Raw genomic sequence first — 22,974 nt, 5'->3', positions numbered from 1 at the left:
ATTTAACCACCGCGTGACACTTCCTACACGTCCTTCCTCATCCTTTGCTACTCAACTAATGCCTTAGATCCAAATCTATCTCGGTAGCACTTGAACCAATAGACCGCTACTAGCTTTTAAACCGTTCTGAAGAATCATCTCTCTCGAGCCGTTGGCATTAGAAATATGCATTCAATCCTGAACCACCACACCTCGTGATCTTTGACAGCCGCTTCTCCAATACTGTCTTACAATATCCTGCCCTAAGGGTGAATCATAGAAGGTCTTAACACCGGTGAGCTTAGTACATTCAACAAAGACAATGACATCTCATCACAGATGAAAATTCCACCACGCTTGCAAATACCAAGCTTCGTTACTCCATCAAACCAAATCTGAACATTCTCAGCCCGATTGCTTTTCCCCTGTTGGGAATAAAATACCGAATCTCTAAATCATGCACTGAGAAAATATCCTTCCAAGTCATTCACTACTTCGACGCATAGACAAACATCCTACCATTACACCAATACTGTGCGATAGCAACACACGAATCGTCATAACAATTAATTACAAATCTCAAAACCTTAGGTAATACTGATACTGATAAAAAATAACAGACCGACCTTCCGCAAGGCGACGACAATAGCCCGATCAAATACGTAGGGAGGAACATCCCGCACCATATCTGTAGTACCATTACAATTTCTCAATTCTCGATTGATATAGCAAGTGCTTCACGTCGCATAAGATTGAGTAGGAAATAAACAAAGGCATAAGCCTCAAAGGAATCAAACCGCACGATGAGGAATCAAGAAGGGAAGTACTCCTAACAGCCCTGTAGCCTCTCGAAGATAAGTACAGACGTCTCCGTACTGATCCGTGAGACTCTACTAGGCTTGCTCATGACTCGTGAGACCTAAGGGAACCTAGTGCTCTGATACCATGTTGTCACGACCCAAAATCCACTAAGGGTCGTGATGGCCCCGGACACCACTGTCAGGCAAGGCAACCAAAATACTTAATTAAATTCTCGTTTTAATAATTTTGAAAACTATGATTTTCCTTTAATTTTACCAGTAAAAGATAATCGTTTCAAATCAAATATGAATGTTAAGAAGTGAATATGTCTATCCTTCAAGCTCCACTATTTTTGCTCTGATGAGTGTCATTTCCAGAAAAGGTAGAAACTAGGTATTGAAGCATTCCTAGTTTTGCCTTGAACATGAAATCAAAATTAAAGAATGGCTTATGTTCTGTGGTGCCTCTTCATTTACAAGGTGAATCTGCAACACGTTTTTGCATGTTCCCCAAAGTGAAGTCAGCTTGCTGTAGTCCAGGAAACATAGCTGTTTACCTTAATGTATATGACTTGACACCCGTTAATGGCTATTTCTACTGGGCAGGCATAGGTGTCTTCCATACAGGGGTGGAAGTTCATGGTGTTGAATATGCTTTCGGAGCACATGACTATCCAACAAGTGGTGTCTTTGAGCTTGAACCTCGTCAGTGCCCTGGCTTTAAATTCAGAAAGTCGGTGTTCATGGGAACAACATATTTAGATCCTATCCAGTTTAGAGAATTCATTGAGCGCCAATCAGTAAACTACAATGGTGACTCATATCATTTAATTGCCAAGAACTGTAATCATTTCTCCGATGATATCTATTACAGGTTGACTGGGAAGCGGATACCTAAATGGGTGAACCGGCTAGCAAGAGTAGGTTCGTTGTGCAATTGCATTCTTCCGGAAGCCCTCAAAACTTCCACGGTACAACATGGCACAAATGTGCAAAACTATGACAGTGAGAAGAGGAAACTAAGAAGCTCTTTCAATTGTTTGTCTTCAATCTCAATGCGTCAAGGTGAGAGAGAAGTATCAATGTCATCGCTGTTCTTGCACTCTCACTATAAAGGCTGCCTTCCACTTTGGGAATCCAAAAAATCTAGAAGCAGGTCTTTGAAGGAAGGATAAGGTCTTTGTTATTCTCTATATGGACATCCATTGTGAATACTAACATAATATTACTACGTATTGCCATCTGTGAGTGTGTTGAATGGCAAAGTCGCACATAGTGCTTGTTGGCTGAGATTTCATTTGGCTTGCCGGTGTTGATTTTTGCCATTCTCTGAGTTCAAATTCTGGTGTTACAAGTTCTGCTATCCAGTTCACATTTTCATCCTTCTGGAAGATCACATCGCTACGTCAGCATCTTGAGTCACAAAAATGTATTTGTTTGTTAGTTCTCAGCCACTTTCTTATTTGATACTGAAAACAGAGAAGTTCTTGTTTTTTCTGGTGTAGAAATGTAGGAGAAATTTGCAAAACTTTTTCTTACTCTTGGATTTTGAAGCTTATTATCACTGCAACATGAACTATACTGGGAAGACACAACTGAGAGACTAGCTTATTTTGAGCTTGAAAAAATTAAGTGGTTACTCTTTCAGTTTCTAGTAAATTGATCATTATAACCAAAATTTTTTTTTGTTAAGAAGTTAATACAAGATACCCCATAATCACCCCAGAACCCGGTGTCACAAGTGCATGAGCATTTACTAGGAATGAAATAAAATATAGTAACTGTCCGGAATACAAGTGGATAGAACAGAAAATACAGTACAATACTCTGAAGTAGACTCTGCTGGCTACGGTCGTCTCGATAAATGCAACTCACATAAGTCTCCGTATCAACCATGCCGCTATGCCCCTAGCCACACATAAACCTATGCAAAAAAAAATGCATATCAAGTGTAATAAGAGTACGAAAACAATGTGTACCCAATGAGTATCCCGTCTAATCTCGAAGAAATAGAGACGAGAGGTCGACTTCGACACTTACTAGTGGTCAAATAGTAATATATTATTAATGCGAGTAATCATGGGGTTATTAAGAATGGTAGTAATTTCTAATAAGTCACGAAAAAGTAAAAGTTTCTTTTTATATTAAAAATCTCCGAATTCATAATCTATTAATTTTCAATTATCTCAAGCCAGGGAGGGCAAATATCAATATCGATAAATCTCAAGACAAGTAATACAAGCATGCGCAAATCATGCCGAGGTCGTACGACCCGATCCAATATAAATGTAAAATGTGCACTGCCGAGGGTCGAACGGGGCGAACCATAGATGCATCTATTACCCCCCTCGCAAATCATACATGCGATGCGGCCAAATTAAATTAACAAACACCCTGCTCGCGAATCATACATACGACACAGGTACACATAGAAATACATGCTCAAACAAAAAATTAAGAATTTATCGGGGAACGTTTATCCAAATAAAAGCCAATTCTCTTTTAGCGAATTAAGAAAATGAAGTTTAATCCTTTTAGAAATTCATTTACAAATTCGATAAGATTTAAGCAATTCAACTGCCAACAAGATTACAGATATTCCAAGTATAGCATGCTTTTGGGTCCTAAACTACCCGGACTTACACATAATAGTAGCTACGCACGGACTCTCTTCACCTCGTGCGTACGTAGCCCCCACAAATAGGAACACATAACCAATTATATCACCTATGGGGATAATTCCCTCTTACAAGATTAGAAAGGAGACTCACCTCGCTCCGAAGATCCATAACCGGCATTCCACGCTCTTCCGAAGACTCGAATCGATGAACAATGCTCCAAAACTAACCAATAATTATGCAAATCCATTAATATATGTTCAATTACTCATTACAATCAAATTTATAACAATTTCTAACCCCGATCAAAAAATTGACAAACGTGCCCGGATTTTGAAATTTCCCGAAGATAAAATTTACTCACGAACTCAAATATATTCTTTACTCTCAATTTCATACCCAAAATCATGGTCAAAAATCCAAAAATGTCCATTTTCTAGGTTTTCCGCCAAACCCCAAGTTTATACCAAATTTTCATGCTCAAATCCAAACAAAACCATGTATTTAACGTCTAATGAGTGGGAACAACTTACCGTGACATAGATGAAGAAAATCTCTCTTCCGAAAGCTCCAAAATCATCCAACCCGAAAATCGTCCAACCCGAAGTGAAAATGGGTGGGAATGAACCAAAACTCGATTTTTAAAGAGAGCTCACTGCCTCCAGTCTTTTCGCACCTGCAGTCTCTTGACCGCTTCTGTGGTCCTGCAGGTGCAGACCAATTGCCGCTTCTGCGGTCCAGGGCTCCCAGCCCATTTCCGCTTCTGCGCTACTTCTTCCGCAGGTGCGGTCCCGCTTCTGCGGTGACCTGACCGCATCTGCGGTCCCAGCCTTCACCCTTCACCATCACATCTGCATCCTTTTGGCTGCTTCTGTGGCTCCGCACCTGCATCCAAAACTTCGCAGGTGCGGTTATACCAGATATTAGCTGCTTCAGTCCTTCTTCAAATTCCAAATTTGATCCGTTAACCATTCGGATCCACCCGAGGCCCCCCAGCCAAACATACCAACCGTCCCAAAACACATTACAGACTTTCTCGAGGCCTCAAATCATATCAAACAATGCTAAAATCATGAATCGACCCCCAATCCAAGCTTAAGGAACTTTAGAATTTCAAACTTCTATATTCGATGACGAAACCTATCAAATCACGTCCGATTGACCTCAAATTTTACGCACAAGTAATATTTGACATTACGGACCTACTCCAACTTCCTGAATTAAATTCCAACCCTAATATCAAAAAGTCCACTTCTAGTCAAACTTCTCAAAAACCTTCAAATTTTTATCTTTAGCCAAATGACTCCAAAATGACCTACGGACCTCAGAAATCATTTCCAATCGTGCTCCCAATACCAGAATCACCACACAGAGCTATTCCCAGCCTCAAAATCCCACACGAACATCGATATTGCTAAAATGCACTTCAAGCCAAACTTATGAGATTCTTTCAAAAATGCCAACTTCCACAATAGGCACCGAAATGTTCTTGGGTCTTCCAAAACCCAGTTCGGACATACGCCCAAATCCAAAATCATCATACAAACCTGCTGGAACCTTTGAATCCCGATCCCTGGGTCGTTTACTCAAAAATTCAACCTTAGTTAATTCTTTCAACTTAAAGCTTCCGTCTGATTGATCTCAAATTTTGTGCACAAGTCATATTTGACTTTACGGACCTACTCCAACTTGCGGAATCGGATTCCGACCCCGATATCAAAAAGTCCACTTCCGGTCAAACTTCTAAAAAACCTTCAAATTTCTATCTTTAGCCAAATGACTCAAAAATGACCTACGGACCTTCGAATTCACTTCCAATCGCGCTCCCAATACCAGAATCACCACACAGAGCTATTCCCAGACTCAGAATCCCAAACGAACATCGATATCGCTGAAATGCACTTCAAGCCAAACTTATGAGATTCTTTCAAAAATGCCAACTTCCATAATAGGCGCTGAAACATTCCCAGGTCTTCCAAAACCCACTTCATACATACTCCCAAGTCCAAAATCATCATACAAACCTGCTGGAACCTTCGAATCCCGATACCAAGGTCGTTTACTCTAAAATTCAACCTTAGTCAATTCTTTCAACTTAAAGCTTCCGAAATGAGAATTTCTTTACAAATCAAGTCCAAACTTCCCGGAATTTAATTCTGACCGTGCGCACAAGTCATAATGCCTAAAGTGAAGCTGCTCATGGCCTCAAACTACTAAACAATGCGCTAGAGCTCAAAACGACCGATCGGGTCGTTACAAAATAAAAAGGTGGCTAGTGTTTACATACACTCGGGATACATGGGGGGATAATTATTGATGTTTTGGAGTTACATAAGGTGTCACGACCCAAAATCTACCAAGGGTCATGATGGCGTCGGACACCGGTGTCAGGCAATCCAACCATAAGTACTTAATTAAATTCTCGTTTAAATAATTATGAAAACTATGATTTTCCTTCAATTTGGCTAGTAAAAGATAATCTTTACAAAATAAATTAAAGAATATTTAGAAGTTAATACAGAATACCCCGTAATCATCTCAGAACCCGGTGTCACAAGTGTATGAGCAATATTTAGGAAATAATGTAATACAATAACTGTCCGGAATACAAATTGGACAAAAAAGAAAATACAGTACAATACTCTGAAGGAGACTCTGCTGGCTGCGGGTCGTCTCGAGAGGTGCAGCTCACCTAAGTTTCCGTATCAACCATGTCGCCGTGCCCAACTAGGCCACCAGACATACATGTGCATGTGCAACAAAAATGTACAGCAAGTGTAGTATGAGTACGAAAATAACGTGTACCCAGTAAGTATCCCGTCTAACCTCAAAGAAGTAGTGACTAGTGGTTGAATTCGACACTTACTAAGGGCCAACAATATGGTAATATAAAAATTCTAACTAAGAATGATATACAACAATAACATTCAGAACAAGAAATAATTGAGCGAGTCTTCACCATATTTAAGAGCTTAAACCACTTCCTTCTTTTAAACCAATATTCACCAAATAGTAAATTTACACCAGTTAAATAAAAGGACTTCCAATGCTATTATAATACATATATACCACCGAGGACGTTCAGCCCGATCCAACATAAATGTAAATTGTGCACTGTCGAGGGTCGAACGGCACAAACCATAGATGCATCTATTACCCCGCTCGCGAATCATCCATGCGACGTGAAAAAATATAATTTAAAGAATTACCCCCGCTCATGAATCATACATGCGACGCAGTAAAAATATAGATTTTTCTCAAGTTATTAAAGCATTCTTCCATTCTTTTCAAAATATGAGATTTCAATGAAGACTTTCAAGATCCCCATCTTTAGAACAATTTCGACTCCTTTTAGAAGCATTTAATAAGCATTCTCAATCTCGCTCTTTCTCCAGGAAAACAATGGACATAAATCAACAATAATATCAACAAGGCATGATGTGTTCCTAAAACTACCCGGACATAGGCATAATTAGTAGCTACGTACAGACTCTCGTCACCTCGTGCGTACGTAGCCCCCACAATTAGAATCACATAATAATTCAGTTCACCTATGGGGTTAATTCCCTCTTACATGGTTAGAAAGGAGACTTACCTCACTCCGAAGTTCCAAAACCGGCACTCCACGCCCTTACGAAGACTCAAATCGATGCACAATTCTCCAAAACTAGCCAACAATTATGTAAACCTATTAACATATGTTCAATTACTCATAATAACCTAATTTATAACAATTTCTAACCCTGATCGAAAAGTTGACAAAATCACCTCGGGCCCACGTGCCCGGATTTCGAAATTGTTTGAAGATAAAGTTTACCCACAACCTCACGAACTCAAATATATAATTTACTCTCAATTTCATGTCCAAAATCGTGGTCAAAATCCAAGTATACAAATTTCCTAGGTTTTCTTCAAAATCCCAAAATTTCTATTAATTTACATGATTTTCCATGTTAAAATCTAGATATAATCCAAGTAATTAACTTGCAATAGGTGGGAATAACTTACCTTAACATAGATGATGAAGATGGAGCTCCAAAATCACTCCTAGGTCGTCTCCCATGGAGGAAATCAGATGAAATGAGCCAAACCCATTTCTTTACACTTATACACTAACCAGACCACTCTTCTTCGCGTTCGCGAGACCCCCATCGCGTTCGTGAAGAAGAAAATTCCCAAAAACCATTTTCCAAACTCTTCTCAGACAGCCTCTAGTATAATAGCCATAACGTTTTGTACAAAATTCCAAATGACAAATGATTTAGTGTTTTGAAAACTAGATACCAAGATCAACAACTTTCATGTTTTGGTGATCTCCTAATTCCTTATAGATTTTTGAGTTATAAGCTGCCAAAGTCAGCCTTGTGCAACACAAATTTATTCTTCATCTTCACGGATAGCCTGTAGTGTACCAGCCACAACTTTTTGTACACAAATCCACCAAACTGTAAACTAGATACAAAGGGCTACAACTTTCATTTTTGAATCATCTCCAAATTGCTTATAGATTGCGAGATATGATCCTCCGAAGGCAGACCTGTGCAACAGAGATTTCCTTCGCGAACGCGAAGAACAAAGTCCCTGAAGCCAAATCCTTCTTCGCGAACGCGAAGAACAACACCAGACACCAGTATCAGCTATTGCAAAACAGCCCGAAATGATCCGAAACCATCCCGAAACATACCCGAGGCCCCGTCCAAAGATACCAACAAGTCCCATAACATAACACGAACCTGCTCGAGGCCTCAAATCGCATCAAACAACGCTAAAACCATGAATCACACTCCAATACAAGCTTAATAAACTTTAGAATTTCAAACTTCTATATTTGATGCTAAAACCTATCAAATCATGTCCAATTGACCTCAAATTTTGCATACACATCATATTCAACATTACGCACCTACTCCAACTTCCGGAATCGGAATCCAATCCTGATATCAAAAAGTCCACTTCGGTCAAACTCCTCAAAACCTTCAAATTTCTATCTTAAGCCAAATGACTCCAAAATGACCCACGGACCTCCGAATTCACTTCGGATCGCGCTCCCAACACCAGAATCATCATACGGAGATATTCCTAGACTTGGAATCCCAAATGGACACTGATAACACTGAAATGCACTTCAACCCAAACTTATGAAATTCTTTAAAAAATGCCAACTTCCACAATAGGTGCTGAAACATTTTTGGGTCTTCCAAAACCCGATCCAGACATACGCCCATGTCTGAAATTATCATGCGAACCTGTTGGAACCTTCGAATCCCGATTCTGAGGTCGTTTACTCAAAAATCCAATCTTAGTTAATTCTTCCAACTTAAAGCTTTGCGAAATGGGAATTCTCTTTCCAAATCAATTCCGAACTTTCCGGAATTCAATTCCAACCACGTGTACAAGTCATAATACCTGAAGTGAAGCAGCTCGTGGCCTCAAACTGCTGAACGATGCGCTAGAGCTCAAAATGACCGGTTGGGTCATTACATTCTCTCCCACTTAAACATACATTTGCCCGCGATTGTGCTTAGAACTATGTTGGAGTTGTCCGAAATCACTATTTAACACCTCGAGCACCTACCCGTGCTACCACGACTCAATTGAGCACATTAGCTCGAGCAAAATCTGAAGATATTCTCTTTTATTTAGGAAAATAAGCCTTAGAGCCTAGTTCCAACATCCGGAATTCTCTGCCAGGCCTGTTTCCAACATACGATCACCGTATTAATCACTACACGATGTACGAGAACGTGACTGCATAGCTTTGCTAAATTCACACCTTGCACCACTATATTCACAGGACCACAATAACATTCTCTAATCATAATAGTCGAAATTCCACGAATCTGATGCTCCCAACACACTCCATGACATACATAGGTCTTGCTCTAACTCTAAGGGGTCATTTGGTTGGAATACGATTTATACCGGTATAAGTTATGACGGTATAAGTTATATTGGGTTAAGTTATGTTGGGATAAGTTATGCTGAGATTGTTGTTTATTCATTGTTTGGTATGTTGTATTAATAATGACAATTGCATAATTTCTAAGAAGAAGGTATAAGTTATATCGGTGCTAATTACCCCACCTTCTATAATGTATAAGTTATCCCAGTGTTAAAATTAACACCGGGATAACTTATACCTGGTTTGCTAACCAAACAGAGTATTAAGGTGGTATTAAATTTTTATACCACCCTTATACCTTCATGTACCTCATACCAAACGACCCCTAACAATACTGCCACGACGGAAGAGACGTGTAGATATTCATAACCAACTGTCGAATCAACAAATCATTGGGTCTATACTCCTGACAAGAACCATCACCTCATTATGAACCAAATAATGGTCTTTGCTCTTTACTATACTTCATATAATCAGATTACATTGATCCTAAATCCAATGATCTCGTCTCACCCAGTACGAACTGCTTAGGCAATAAGCTACCCCAGATATGATCAAAAGTCTCATATGATACCACAATGTGCCATAGGCTATGAACTCAAACGTGATATATAACCAAAACGAACTCTAGAAGGGACTACTCAACTGATGCACTAATATGAACTTTCCTCAAAAAATGGAAAACAAAACACACAAAAATAGAATATAGAAAGTTGTATACAACATCACACTTTTGTGGCGTGCAACCCGATCCAAATAACATACCCGTGGCAGCGTGCCACCCAATCCACATATAAAATTCATATAAGGAGATACACATCGAGCTAAATTACTCATTACAACAAAATACCGAATATCGATCAGAAGCACGCTAAGTGCATAATAGCAATCCTGGAGAGACATATAGCACCATAAGCTACAAAACTCAAGCACAACAGAGGTGCAATATATGATTTGAATCTCAAGAGCCATCTTGCTCATATGACACCATCACTACAGGAAACCTCAATGCATAAGAAATTTGTCAAGTCGTTTCACAACTCACATGGCATAATGTAATATTGCATGAAATAGCCGACCACGAAACAACATCCAACGTTCGAATACTCCTCCATAAGGGACGCTATGCTGAAATGAACACATCTGGCCTGATGTAGACCCCACATTCATATTTTAATCCATTCACACACTTCAAGATGATTTTGATTGCACCGCACTAGGCTAACAACCTTTCATGGGTCCATAATAACCCCTTTTTTCTCATAACCCACAAGAATAACCATCATAATCGGAGTAAACCTCCACACTCCACAACTCAATAAACCAAGTGCTCTCCAGGCATAAATTCTCAAATTAATGATATCACCCCAATCTTCATACTTGGTTTAATTCTTCAATCAATCAAGTGACTACATGTCATACTTATACAATCTTCCCGTGAGGTACGCTCCCATGACCTTCCGCACTAGATAACAAGTCTACACATCCATACTACCGGTCACACTAATTTTGTAAAGAAAATCTAGAATCCATAACCAGGATGTAAAGCCTCTTACACAAACACCGATCTCAGGTGACGCTGAAGACAATACCAGCCTACCCTAAATATTCAAATCCATTTCCTGCTCATCCGAGCTCGGGACATACTTGCTAACACTAACTCGCAACCTTGATCCTCACTTTCAAATTACATACTGCTCACTGCACTTAACATGCCAATATGCGATAGTACAAGAATTTCATCATAACTCCTGAACCATTAATAGGGCGAACACTTCATCACATAGAAGCTTATTACTTAACTCATTCCAAGAGAACCATAGCAACACGTGAGTGGATTCACATAACCGTAGAACATGCAAATCCTCCAAGTAGTGGTCTCGACCACCATAACCCTTCCGGGATCCGCCTACACATAACATGCCATAATACTTGAATACTCCCAATAAAACCGATTATGGCAGCCATCAAGCCTGGCACGCACCGTCACGAATCACATACATAACTTAATCACGCTGAAGCAACTGATCACTGCCATTATTAGGCTGATTCAACCATGGCTAACCAATCTAACTTCTTCTAATTCATCCTTAATTTGTCTTAGAGAGAATAATAGCTCCATTCCTCACATCACCGACCTAAACCCGCACTCATCTTGAGTGGCCTTATATTACTAGACCATGCTACCTCAAATTCCACAAACCATTTCATACATTCCTTGTGCGTATATTCACATCCTCAACTGCTATGCCCATTCTAATACTCTCCTACGAATCTGAAGTCATTTTATCTCATTCCCCTAAATGTTACACTACAAGCCGAAGATATCATAGAACATTCCAAACCTCTTCTCATAATCCACTGCAAAAGTCCGATTCTTAACCATACTTATGGACTCGAAATCCTTAGACACCACACTTTGACCTGTGAATCTACTAGGACTGTTGTCTAAGAGTCACCCACTCTGGCTTGGTCCCGAATATAGTCAATTCTAAGAATCTTCTAGCACATGAACACCCTCTCGACGAAGCACCCGACCGAGTCACTTTCCTTGCAACCCGCATCTACACGAAGCATAAATCTTGGACCTTTACCAAGCCTGAACATAATTGATAAGGCCGTTTATGGCACATAATTCTCAAATCATTATCGCGCCCCCTTTTTTCCCTCCACAGAGAGAAATCCAGGTTTCGACATTCATGGGGGTAATAACTCATTTTACTTTTGGGAATTGGGTATTTGAAGAGCCGCCACCTAACGGATTATGGTATGTTAGGGAACCCAAAGTGATTAACTCTTGGATTGGTTTACATTACCAGAGATTTAGGGTAAGGGCTCAAAATAACCTTGAGGGGAAGGTGTTAGGCACCCCTCTCGGTCCACAATGGTGGGTCCCGGTCGAACTTATCCTTATGAACTAGTCCATTAACAAATAAATAGTTTTAAACACATAATTAGAAGTAAGAGCAGGTTTCGGACATTATATGACTCAAATAATGAGACAAAGGAAAGGCTTAAACAAATTGTATACACATGGAAAGTAAAAGGGAATTTGGGAAGGAGGGGTCATAGGTTGGTTAGCCTACAGGATCACCCCATGCAATATCCGGTAAACACTCCTTAATGAGGGGCTACACATGACATTAGCGTGTAGTAATCATATCCATATCTACCTTTCCCACCCCTTAGTGGTTATTAAGCGAATGTTATTAAGCGATCTCTATGAGTGCTGTTACCCGTCCCTTCTTAATGGTCATGGAGAAAATTAGGACCTCTACCTATAGGTAGTTCTAGATAGACCCCTAACATTTAAAGGAGAAGATACTAAGGGGACACGCAAGAACACATAGGACTTTAGCAAATAAAAGCAGGAAGGAGCAAATAAGAGGCTCAGGTTTACCTCCACAGATAATGCATGTAAACAGCACAACTCAAACACAAACAAGGGCAGTATTATTAAATAGGATCCTAAGATATGATGTCTAGGTGAGTATCAGAACACAAGAGACATGCAAATTTATTTTTTTTAAACTTAGAAGCAGGGGCCTAATCAGTTTGCCTATTGATTTTAAGCCTGTTAACCATTAAGCAGTAAACACAAAGAGGCAGTTTCTAGTTTTATAAGAAATTTGATAACCTAAGGCTTGCCTAGGCGTGGGATGCATAATTGTTACCAGAACTATTAAAACATGGTAGGAGATATTTTACCTAAAGCATGTTGTTCTAAGTTTTACAAGATACAGAATTATTACCAGTTTTACTTAAACAGGATAATTGGACGTGAGACTATTTTATATCCTTTTTCATGCATCAGTAGTTTAACTAGGTATGACTGAGCGAGTATGAACGAGATCCCAAACATGGTATCTAATATGAACATATAAGGTTTAGAATGGTTTATATGCAGAATTCCTAAAGTAGGATTTCTAAATACACAGCAAGTTACAGCATGATTTCAAAATATGCAAAAGTAACAGTTTATTTTAATGTTGTCGTTTATCCTAAAAACAGGATTTCTAAGTGATAATAAGGATGTCAAAATGAAATGTTGAAAATAGTATACATGAAACCTTGGAGCATGGTATCTAATGCATGATATGCTTTGCATGTATTGGTCCTAAACATGAATTCTAATGCACATACAGAAAAATATAAACATAAAGCATGTTTTCTACCCTTTGATAACATGTATAGCTACCCTCCCCTTTTTCACCAGTCAGCCCCAATATTCATTTACAATAAATATTACAAACCAACATTGAATGAATTACATTAATAGATAAAGAAAAATAAGAAGTTACACTATAGGGACCCTGCAAGTAAGCCTAGATTTCCAAAACCTCAACTGCTCAAATTGTTTCATAGCCTTTCTCAATATCCGAGTGTGTCAGAGTTCCTTAAAGACCTTAAGGGATACCGGGCAGTGCTCAAACCCAGATTTCACAACCATATTTGAGTAAGTGCAGTATGGAAGGGCCAGCTCTAATGCATCAGAGTTCAGAGGGATCTCATAGGGATCCCTAAGCAGTCACACATTAGAGGGGCAGAACTTAGGAATTTAAGAATAGAGTAAGAGTGCTTGACTTAGTTTTGAAAAAAAAGTTTAAGTAGGAAAACAATTTGAAAAGAGACTTGAAAATAGTTTTGTAAAACAACAGAGGAGTTATTCAATAAGATAATTTTGAAAAGAGTAGGGCAATCAACAAACAACAGACCAACCTCAGAACCAAAACAGGTTCAGCATCACACATATAACAAAGAACCAAGACAGGTTTAGCACCACAAGCCTTCAAACAGGGGTAAATGGGAATTGGGGACAGGTAAAGCACATAATGGTAAACACATAGCAGGCAGAAGTCTTTGGAATTGGTATAGATGTGCTCATAAACACTGAGTCACATAATCATCAATACTTAAGGGGTTCAGTATAGGATCAATATAATTTAAAATCAATCCCAGAATCATACAAGTTTAGGAGTGCAGACTACTTTACAAGGAGATTCATACCAGAAACCAGATAGAGCAAGATCACATGGAGACAAACTACATAGAGAGGGGTAACATGTTCATTATGATCCTAAGGAAGGGAGTACATAACATGCTAATAATGTAAACATATCAACTACAGGTTTCATAGCAAAACCATAAGTAAAAGAAGACTAGAAACATGATGAATTGAAGTAATAAAAGGACCATATTGTTTTTGGAATTTGAATTGAAATCAGAACATACCAGTAAAGAATGTAGTAAACACAAAGTGAGGAGCAAGAGAGTAGAGTAATCAGCATTGGCTTGCAGCCGGCTGACTTAGAACAATAGCAAGTAACCAGCGAAAAGAGAGCAGAAGAGAGTTTTTGTGTGAGAGAGAGATTTTGAACCAATGTGTTCGTGTCTTTGTGCTAATGAAAGTGCAAGGTACTTATAGTTTGAAAACAGGTAGCAAATAAGGCAAGAATCATAGTTCAGCAGTAATTATGGAACTATGTACTAATTAGAATCAAATCAGTATAAGTACTTCCTTTAATTAAGGAGTTAAATTTAAAGAGTAACATGCAAATACTAAATAAGGAAGGAAATCACATAAGGGTGAATATAACAAATAAGGAAATATTTTCAGCATAGTACAAGTACACAACATGTAATAGAGAGTAGGTTCAGCAGATTCTAATCAAGGAAAATACTTAAGAATCAGTTGACAGCATGCTTGACCATAGATTAAGGTAAGAAAATATCTTAAAGGTTAAAATCAGTAGAGAATATTACCAGAAATTAGTGAAGGATCAATCACAGAGATTCAAAGATTCAAAAATAGTAAATAGTATTGATTTAGGAGAAATTGACACAAATTTATGAGAACAAGCGGAATAAACACATAATAGGCAAGAATCAGAAACCCTAATAAGCCAAATAGGGAAAATCACACAAAATTAGGGATTCACATAGAGCATAGCATGAATTAATATAATAAACATGACATAGGCAGAAGAAGTAAAAATCAGAGACAATGATGAACAAAATAGGGTAAAACCATAGAGAATCATAAGGCTCATTAGAAACAAGAACATATACAGATTAAGCGAACATATTATCACAAAACAGACTCAGAATCTAGGCTTAAAACCAAGAAACTTAGGGTTTTCAACATAATAACTCAGATAAAAAGAGAAAACTCAAATAAACGTTTAAAAATAGTGAAAATCATAGATTAATTCTAAAATCAGAAGGAAAAGCCATTTTGAAAAGGGGTTAAGAAACCCTAGTTTGAAGATGAAGAGTCGTTTTAGAAAAATCGGAAAATCTTTAAGGAAAATAACAAAATAACTCGGAATATACCCAGATCTATTACAGATCTAAGAAATCAAGAGCTAACAGTTAGGGTTTCAGAGAGATAAACCAAAGAGAAAGAGAATCGGCCTAGAAACCACAGGTTCTAGCTGGAGATGGCAAGATCTTACTCGGACAGGCCAAGATTGGCTTGAGAATGACATGAAAAACCATGGGGTGAGTTGTACCGCCTCTGGTTCCTTTGAGGACCTCGAGGCAGCAGTAACCCGGCGTAGGAAGGAGCCATATGGGCTGGGATGGTGGTGAGACCACCATAGTTACCGGCAAGTCGACGGCCGGTGAGAGCTTTACGTTTTAGCAGAGAGAATTTGAGAGGTGAGGGGAGAGTGTAACGGCAGAGTAAAAGAGAGAAATGAGGGGGAAGGGGGGGGGGTAGTCTCTAGGGTTAATTAAGGAAAGGGGAGATCTGGACCGTTGTTTAAAAAAGATCAATGGTCTAGATTAGACAAGAGATTGGGTCGGGTAGGATAAGGTATTGGGCCTGGGGTATTTGGGTCATTTTAATTCGGTTGGGGTCTGATTTAATTAGGCTATAATTGAAATGAAAATGGCTATTTGTTAAATACCCAATGTAAATTAATTAAAACAATCTACAAAAATAGTTGTTAATTATAAAACTGAATTTCATCCGTAGAAATAATTTAAAAATGTTTATTTAGTATTTAAAAAATACACATGATTAATTTCTAGATAAAAATAGTACAAAATCATATGATTGGGTTGTAATTGCAAAGTTATTGCAATTATAGCCAAAAGGTGCCAATTTGGCTAATTATGAAATAATTTGGTCTTAATAGGAGCAAAAACAATACATTACATCAAGAAATGCTTTTGAAATCATTTGTGAGGCAATTTTGCAATTATTTCTTGGAAATAAAATGCTGGATAAATTAATAAAAATATAAGAAAATTGTTGAAAAATATCAATTGCTAATTAATGAATGATTTTGAAGACATATATGCAATTTGAAATATTTTTTTGGAAAAAATGGGTATTAACAGCTGTCCCTCTTTACCCGGAAAGGATAAAAGAGTTTGTCGGGTAAAGATGTGATGGCCAATTTTGACTGAGCGAAACGGTACGAGAGATTAGGCCGCACCTTGGCTTCTGAGATGCCTACATATATCTGGTTTTACAGGAATCAGGTTGTATGTAGTTCTGGATCCAGCGGCAGAGTATACCGGTGAAGTCATTATAATAACGGACGCAACATCTAGGGCTAGATGAATGAACGGTTTTATGGAAGAGGTTAGGTTTGATATGGTCAGGAGAACTGGAGCGGGATCGCTCCTGCTGGGATAGCCATTGCTCGCCGAGTTACCTGCAAATAGAAGAAATACAAGCGTATACTGTGCATAAATTTAATCATGATGCAAGTTCCCGTTGGATTATGAATGTTGTCTTTGGACGGTTAAGGATGACGTCCTTAGACCATGACATCCTGGGCCATGAATTGCTTGATGAGAGATTCATAGGCCATGAAATGATATTCTCGGGCCATGAGGATGGTGCCTCCGAACTATGATGCCTTTGAATAATGATAAGCAAAATTGAGGGATCCTCAGGCCATGGCATGGTGTCTTCCGACTATGAGGATGATGCCTTTTAAACTATGATGCCTTCAGATAGATTGGCGATATTTCAGCCCATGATATGCATTAACGATGTTAACAAGACAAAGCTTAGTCTTGTGAAATGAAGGGCAGAGCTTAACCCGATTGAAAAGCGAGTAGATAGTACTAGAAACAAAGCAATATTTGTTTTAAGAGGGACAATGCTTAGTCCCATGCAGATGGGGAGGCAACGATAAGCCTCATGCAAGTATGGGGGCAAGGATTATCCTCATGCAAGTGGGGAGGTAGGGATTAGCCTCATGCAAGTGCGGAGGCAATGATTAGCCTCATGCAAAATAGGGAGGCATGGATTAGCCTCATGCAGATATGGAGGCAGGGATTAGCCTCATGTAGGTATGAAGGCAAAGATTAGCCTCAAGCAAATATGGAGGCAGGGATTAGCCTCATGCAGATATGGAGGCAAGGATTAGCCTCATGCAAATATAGAGGTAAGGATTAGCCTCATGCAAATAGGGAGGCAATGATTAACCTCATGCAAATATGGAGGCAGGTATTAGCCTCATGCAGATATGGAGGCAAGGATTAGCCTCATGCAAATATGGAGGTAGGGATTAGCCTCATGCAGATAGGGAGGCAAGTATTATCCTAATGCAGATATGGAGGCAAGGATTAGCCTCATGCAAATAAGGAGATAGGGATTAACCTCATGCAAATATGGAGGCAAGGATTAGCTTCATGCATGTATGGAGGCAAGGATTAACTTCATGTAGGTGTGGAAGCAAAGATTAGCCTAATGTAAATTGGGAGGCAGGGATTAGCCTCAAGAAAATATGGAGGCAGGGATTAATCTCATGCAAATATGGAGGCAAGGATTAGCCTTATGCAACTATGGAGGCAAGGATTAGCCTCATGCAGATGGAGTGGTAGGGATTAGCCTCATGTAGGTATGGAGGCAGGGATTAGCCTCATGCAAATGTGGAGGCAGGAATTAACCTCATGCAGGTATGGAGGTAGGGATTGGCCTCATACAAAATAGGGAGGTAGGGTATAGCCTCATGCAAGTATGGAGGCAAGGATTAGCCTCATGCAGAGAGCAAGTAGCAAATAAGAGTAGTGTATGTCCTAGCTGGAGATATATTCGGTGTCTGATGTCCTGATTGATAGCGAATTCGATACCTAAATGTCTTTGCGTATGTTGTTGCTATGTCAGATATGCCTGTGTCAGATAGTTCAATTACATCAGATGAGAGAAATGTAAATAATCTTGTCAGCACCCTATGAACTATGTACGGACCTTGCCAATTGGGAGAGAATTTCCCTTTGGCTTCATCTTGATGTGGGAAGATCTTCTTCAGCACCAACTGACCTGGTGCGAATTGTCGTGGTTTGACCCTTTTGTTGAAAGCTCTGGATATTCTGTTCTGATAAAGTTTGCCATGACACACTGTGTTCATCCTTTTTCCATCGATGAGGTCCAATTGTTCATAGTGACTTCTTATCCACTCTGCGTCGCTGAGTTCAGCTTCCTGTATGATTGTTAAAGAAAGAATCTCTACCTCAACTGTAATGACGGCCTCGGAACCATAAACCAACATGTAAGGAGTTACCCCGGTTGATGTGCGAACTGTAGTGCGATATCCCAATAAAGCAAAATGTAGCTTTTCGTGCCACTATTTGTGATTCTCCACCATCTTCCTTAGTATCTTCTTGATGTTTTTGTTGGCGGCTTCTACGACTCCATCCATCTGAGTTTTGTATGGAATTCTTATGCTTGATTTTTAAAGTTCCACACATAGCTTTCATCAGATCACTATTGAGATTGGCGACATTATGATTAACAATAGATTCGGGAACCGAATTGGAAAACAATTTGATCTTTGACAAAATTTGCAACGAGTTTCTTAGTTAAAGCTTTATAAGATGCAGCCTCTACCCATTTTGTGAAGTAATAAATGGATACCAGAAAAACTTGTGCCCGTTTGAAGCAGTGGGCTCGATTGGACCAATGACATCCATTCCCCAGGCGGCAAATGGCCAAGGTGAGCTTGTTGCATTGAGCTCGTTTGGCAGCACTTTTATCATATCGACGTGCACCTGGGATTGAAAGCACTTGAAGACATACTGGATGCAATCTATTTCTATGGTCATCCAAAAGTAACCGGCCTAAGTATATTCTTAGCCAAGATGAAACCATTCATGTGCGGGCCACAAGTCCCGGCATATACATCCTCAAGTAGCTTAGAATCTTTGTTTGTGTCGACACATCTTAGCAAACCCAAATCAGGAGTTCTCCTATACAATTTTCCTCCGCTGTGGAAGAAGTGATTGGATAATCTCCGGAGGGTGCGTTTCCTAGTGTGGTTTGCATGCTCTGGATATTCTCCCTTTGACAAATACTCCTTGATGTCATGGAACCAAGGCTTTCCATCTACTTCTTCTTCAATATGAGCATAATATGCCAGCTGATTATGAATCCTCACAAGGATAGGAATAATGTAATTCTTATCTAGATGTTGTATCATAGATGACAAGGTGGCCAATGCATCGGCAAGCTCGTTCTAAATTCTGTGCACATGAATTCTATCTTTGTGAACCTCTTTCTAAATTCCTGTACATGGTGCAGATTTGGCAATATCTTGGAATTCTTGGTGGCCCATTCTCCTTGTACCTGGTGCACAAGCAAATTTGAATCACCGATTACCAGCAACTCCAGAATGTTCATGTCGACTGCCCTGTTGAGCCCTAGTATGCAGGCTTCATACTCTGCCATATTGTTGGTGGAGGGAAATCTGAGTTTAGTAGATACTGGATAATGTTGACCCATTTCTGATACCAAAACTGCTCCAATGCCCACTCCTCTGAAATTTGCAGCTCTATCAAAGAACATCCTCCACCCGTCGTATGCTTCGGTATTATCTTCTACTACAAATGATACTTCTTCATCAGGAAAATACGTCTTCCAAGGTTTGTATGCTCCTCCCACCAGATTTTCAGTAAGATGATCTGCCAATGCTTTCCCTTTGACCGTCTTTTGAGTTACGTAGACAATATCGAACTCACTTAATAGTATTGGCCAACTTTCCCGTCGGCATGGGTTTCTGGAATATATACTTCAGAGGGTCCATCCTAGATATGAGGTATGTAGTGTAGGCACAGAAGTAATGCCTCAACTTCTGGGTTGTCCAAGTTAAAGCACAGCAAGTGCACTCTAGCATAGAGTATCATGCTTTATAAGGTGTGAACTTCTTGCGCAAGTAATATATGACTTGATCCTTTCTTCCTGTCTCATCATGTTGTCCCAAAACACATTCGAAGGCTCCATCCAATACAGATAGATGTATTGGACAAGTAACTAGTGGTGTGGACAAGTACTCTTTGATTTTGTCAAAGGCCCTTTGACAATCCTCTGTCCAGCTTGTTTCGGCATCTTTCCTCAGCATTTTGAAGATGGGTTCACATATGATTGTGGACTGTGCTATGAATCGACTGATGTAGTTGAGATGTCCTAGGAAGCTCATCACGTCCTTTTTGCTCTTTGGTGGTGGTAACTCCTAAATAGCCTTAACTTTAGATGGATCCAGCTCGATCACTCGACGACTGAAGATGAATCCCAATAATGTTCCTGCGGGAACCCCGAAGGCACACTATGCAGGATTTAGTTTCAAATTGTACCTCCTTAACCTGTCAAAAAACTTTCTCAGGTCCGCTATGTTATTTACAACCCTTTTGGATTTAATAATGACGTCATCCACATACACCTCTATTTCTTTATGGATAATGTGATGGAATATACTTGTCATGGCTCTCATGTAAGTGGCCCCTGCATTCTTCAGACCGAACGACATCATCTTGTAACAGTATACACCCTAAGGTGTAATAAAAGTTTTCTTTGCATCTTCTTCATCCATCCAAATCTAGTGATAACCCGCGAAGAAATCTACAAAGTATTGGAGTTCATGTTTGGCGCAATTATCGATCAGGATGCGTATATTTGGCGGTAGGAAGTCGTCCTTGGGACTTTCTCTGTTTAAGTCCTCCTTGATTTTCAAGCTCATGTCTGGTTTGAACTTTCTGAGTTTCTTCTTTACTGGCGGACACGTGGGATTAGTGGGCAGCTTGTGAGCCACTATGAACGTGCTCAAACCGGTCATGTCATCATATGACCATGCGAAAATATCCTCATACTCTTTTAGGGAGCGAATGTACACTTCCTTTTCTGTTGGTGACAAGTGAGTGTTGATGCAAGTCTCCTTGAAAGTCTCAGCATCTCCCAAATTTATTGCTTCGGTCTCGTCCAGATTGGACTTTGGCTTATTGTCAAAGTTTTCAACCTCCCTGACAATTTCTTTGGGTATCTCATCTTTTTCATCTGAATCACTATTCTCATGTTGCGTTGCCTCATTACATGTCACAGTCACTGGTTCATCAGGAAACGTAATAATAATGTTATAGAAAGGAAAAGTGTAAAGATGGTAGTGAATAATAAAGAGCAAATGCGTTTGATTAAAATTGAAAAAAACATCCAGACAAAGTACGGTTTGATGAATCGAGCATTTATTGTGAAACAAGTAAATCTTAAAGCAAAATTACTGGAAATTTTAATGCCTAGAATGGCTATAGAAGTAAAATCTGCCAAGCTACCCAGGGACTCGGTAGGCTCGGGATGGTGTGGCAGTCCAGTTCATAAGAACGGCTCCCTTCTTTACGGTCTGAATGGTGAGGCCTTCTTCTTCCTCCTCCTCAATTATGGCACTGCAGTCCATGTCCTCATCCTCCAAGAACAAATTCGTCAACCCAGCTAGTGCTTCCTCTTATGCAGTCCCCCATATCATATCAGCTTGGTGAAAAGCTTGTTCCAAACGTGGCACTGGTTGCTTGAGAGGGTAATACGGTCCACGCCATGGAGGCGACCAATTTCTATATTCTTTCCATGTGTATTGGTATCCAAGCCCAAAAGTGGTACCATGATTTTTCAGCTGTATTGGTTTGGTGATACCTTGGAGGTTCTTTCCCAATCCTTTGCCGGGTTCATATCCAGACCAAGCCAATATGCTTTCTATTTTACCGCTCCATCATTTATCCTTCTCAATGGCATTGACCCATTCAATGTGATGATAGGTTTTCCCTCCTAACCTTCTTTTATGTCCAATAGTCGGGATGGATTTACAAGTGTAAATGGGGTTACTCCCATCTCCTTGAATGATCACCTCCTGACGATTCCATTCAAACTTCACAGCTTGATGTAGTGTGGAAGGCACGGCTCTAGTGGCATGGATCCATGGCCGGCCCAATAGAAGATTATATAATGCTGGTATGTTAAGCACCTAAAACTCGACGTCAAACCAAGTTGGCCCCATCTGCAAGCAAAGATTGATTTCCCCGACCGTGGCCCTTTGGGACCTATCAAAAGCTTTCACGTTCATGCTTCCTACCTGTATTTCATGTGAACCTTTTCAGAGTGTCCAATGGGCAAATATTTAGGCTTGAACCTCCGTCAACCAAGACCCTATCAATGAATTTGTCTTTAAATTGCACTGTAATGTGCAATGCCCAATTATGATTCAGCCCCTCATGTAGTAGTTCATTCTTCGTGGAAGGTAATCTTATGACTTTCCAATGCTTGCCCCACCATGTTGGTCATTTCTCCTCCAGTGATATTATTGGGTACATAAGCCTCGCTCAACACTTTCATTAAAGCGTTCTTATGTGCCTCTGAATTTTTCAACAGTGATAGGATACATATCTGAGCTGGGGT

General features: G+C 39.6%; 1 protein-coding gene across 1 annotated transcript; it reads left to right on the top strand.

Annotated features, from left to right (window-relative positions):
- The first annotated feature begins 1,119 nt into the window (after positions 1–1,119).
- LOC104232690 (deSI-like protein At4g17486) lies at positions 1,120–1,954 on the top strand. Its single transcript, XM_070158703.1, has one exon. It carries the CDS (start codon positions 1,205–1,207, stop codon positions 1,952–1,954), a length of 750 nt encoding a protein of 249 aa, XP_070014804.1. The 5' UTR covers positions 1,120–1,204.
- Positions 1,955–22,974: the final 21,020 nt, after the last annotated feature.

The sequence above is a fragment of the Nicotiana sylvestris genome, chromosome 1 (genome assembly GCF_000393655.2).
Source record: "Nicotiana sylvestris chromosome 1, ASM39365v2, whole genome shotgun sequence".
NCBI lineage: Eukaryota > Viridiplantae > Streptophyta > Magnoliopsida > Solanales > Solanaceae > Nicotiana > Nicotiana sylvestris.
The sequence above is the reverse complement of the archived record's forward strand: the minus strand, read 5'-3'. Positions and strand labels throughout refer to the sequence as shown.

Excerpts from the sequence above, each read along its gene's own strand:
- LOC104232690 (XM_070158703.1), top strand. The coding sequence starts at position 1,205 with ATGAAATCAAAATTAAAGAATGGCTTATGTTCTGTGGTGCCTCTTCAT.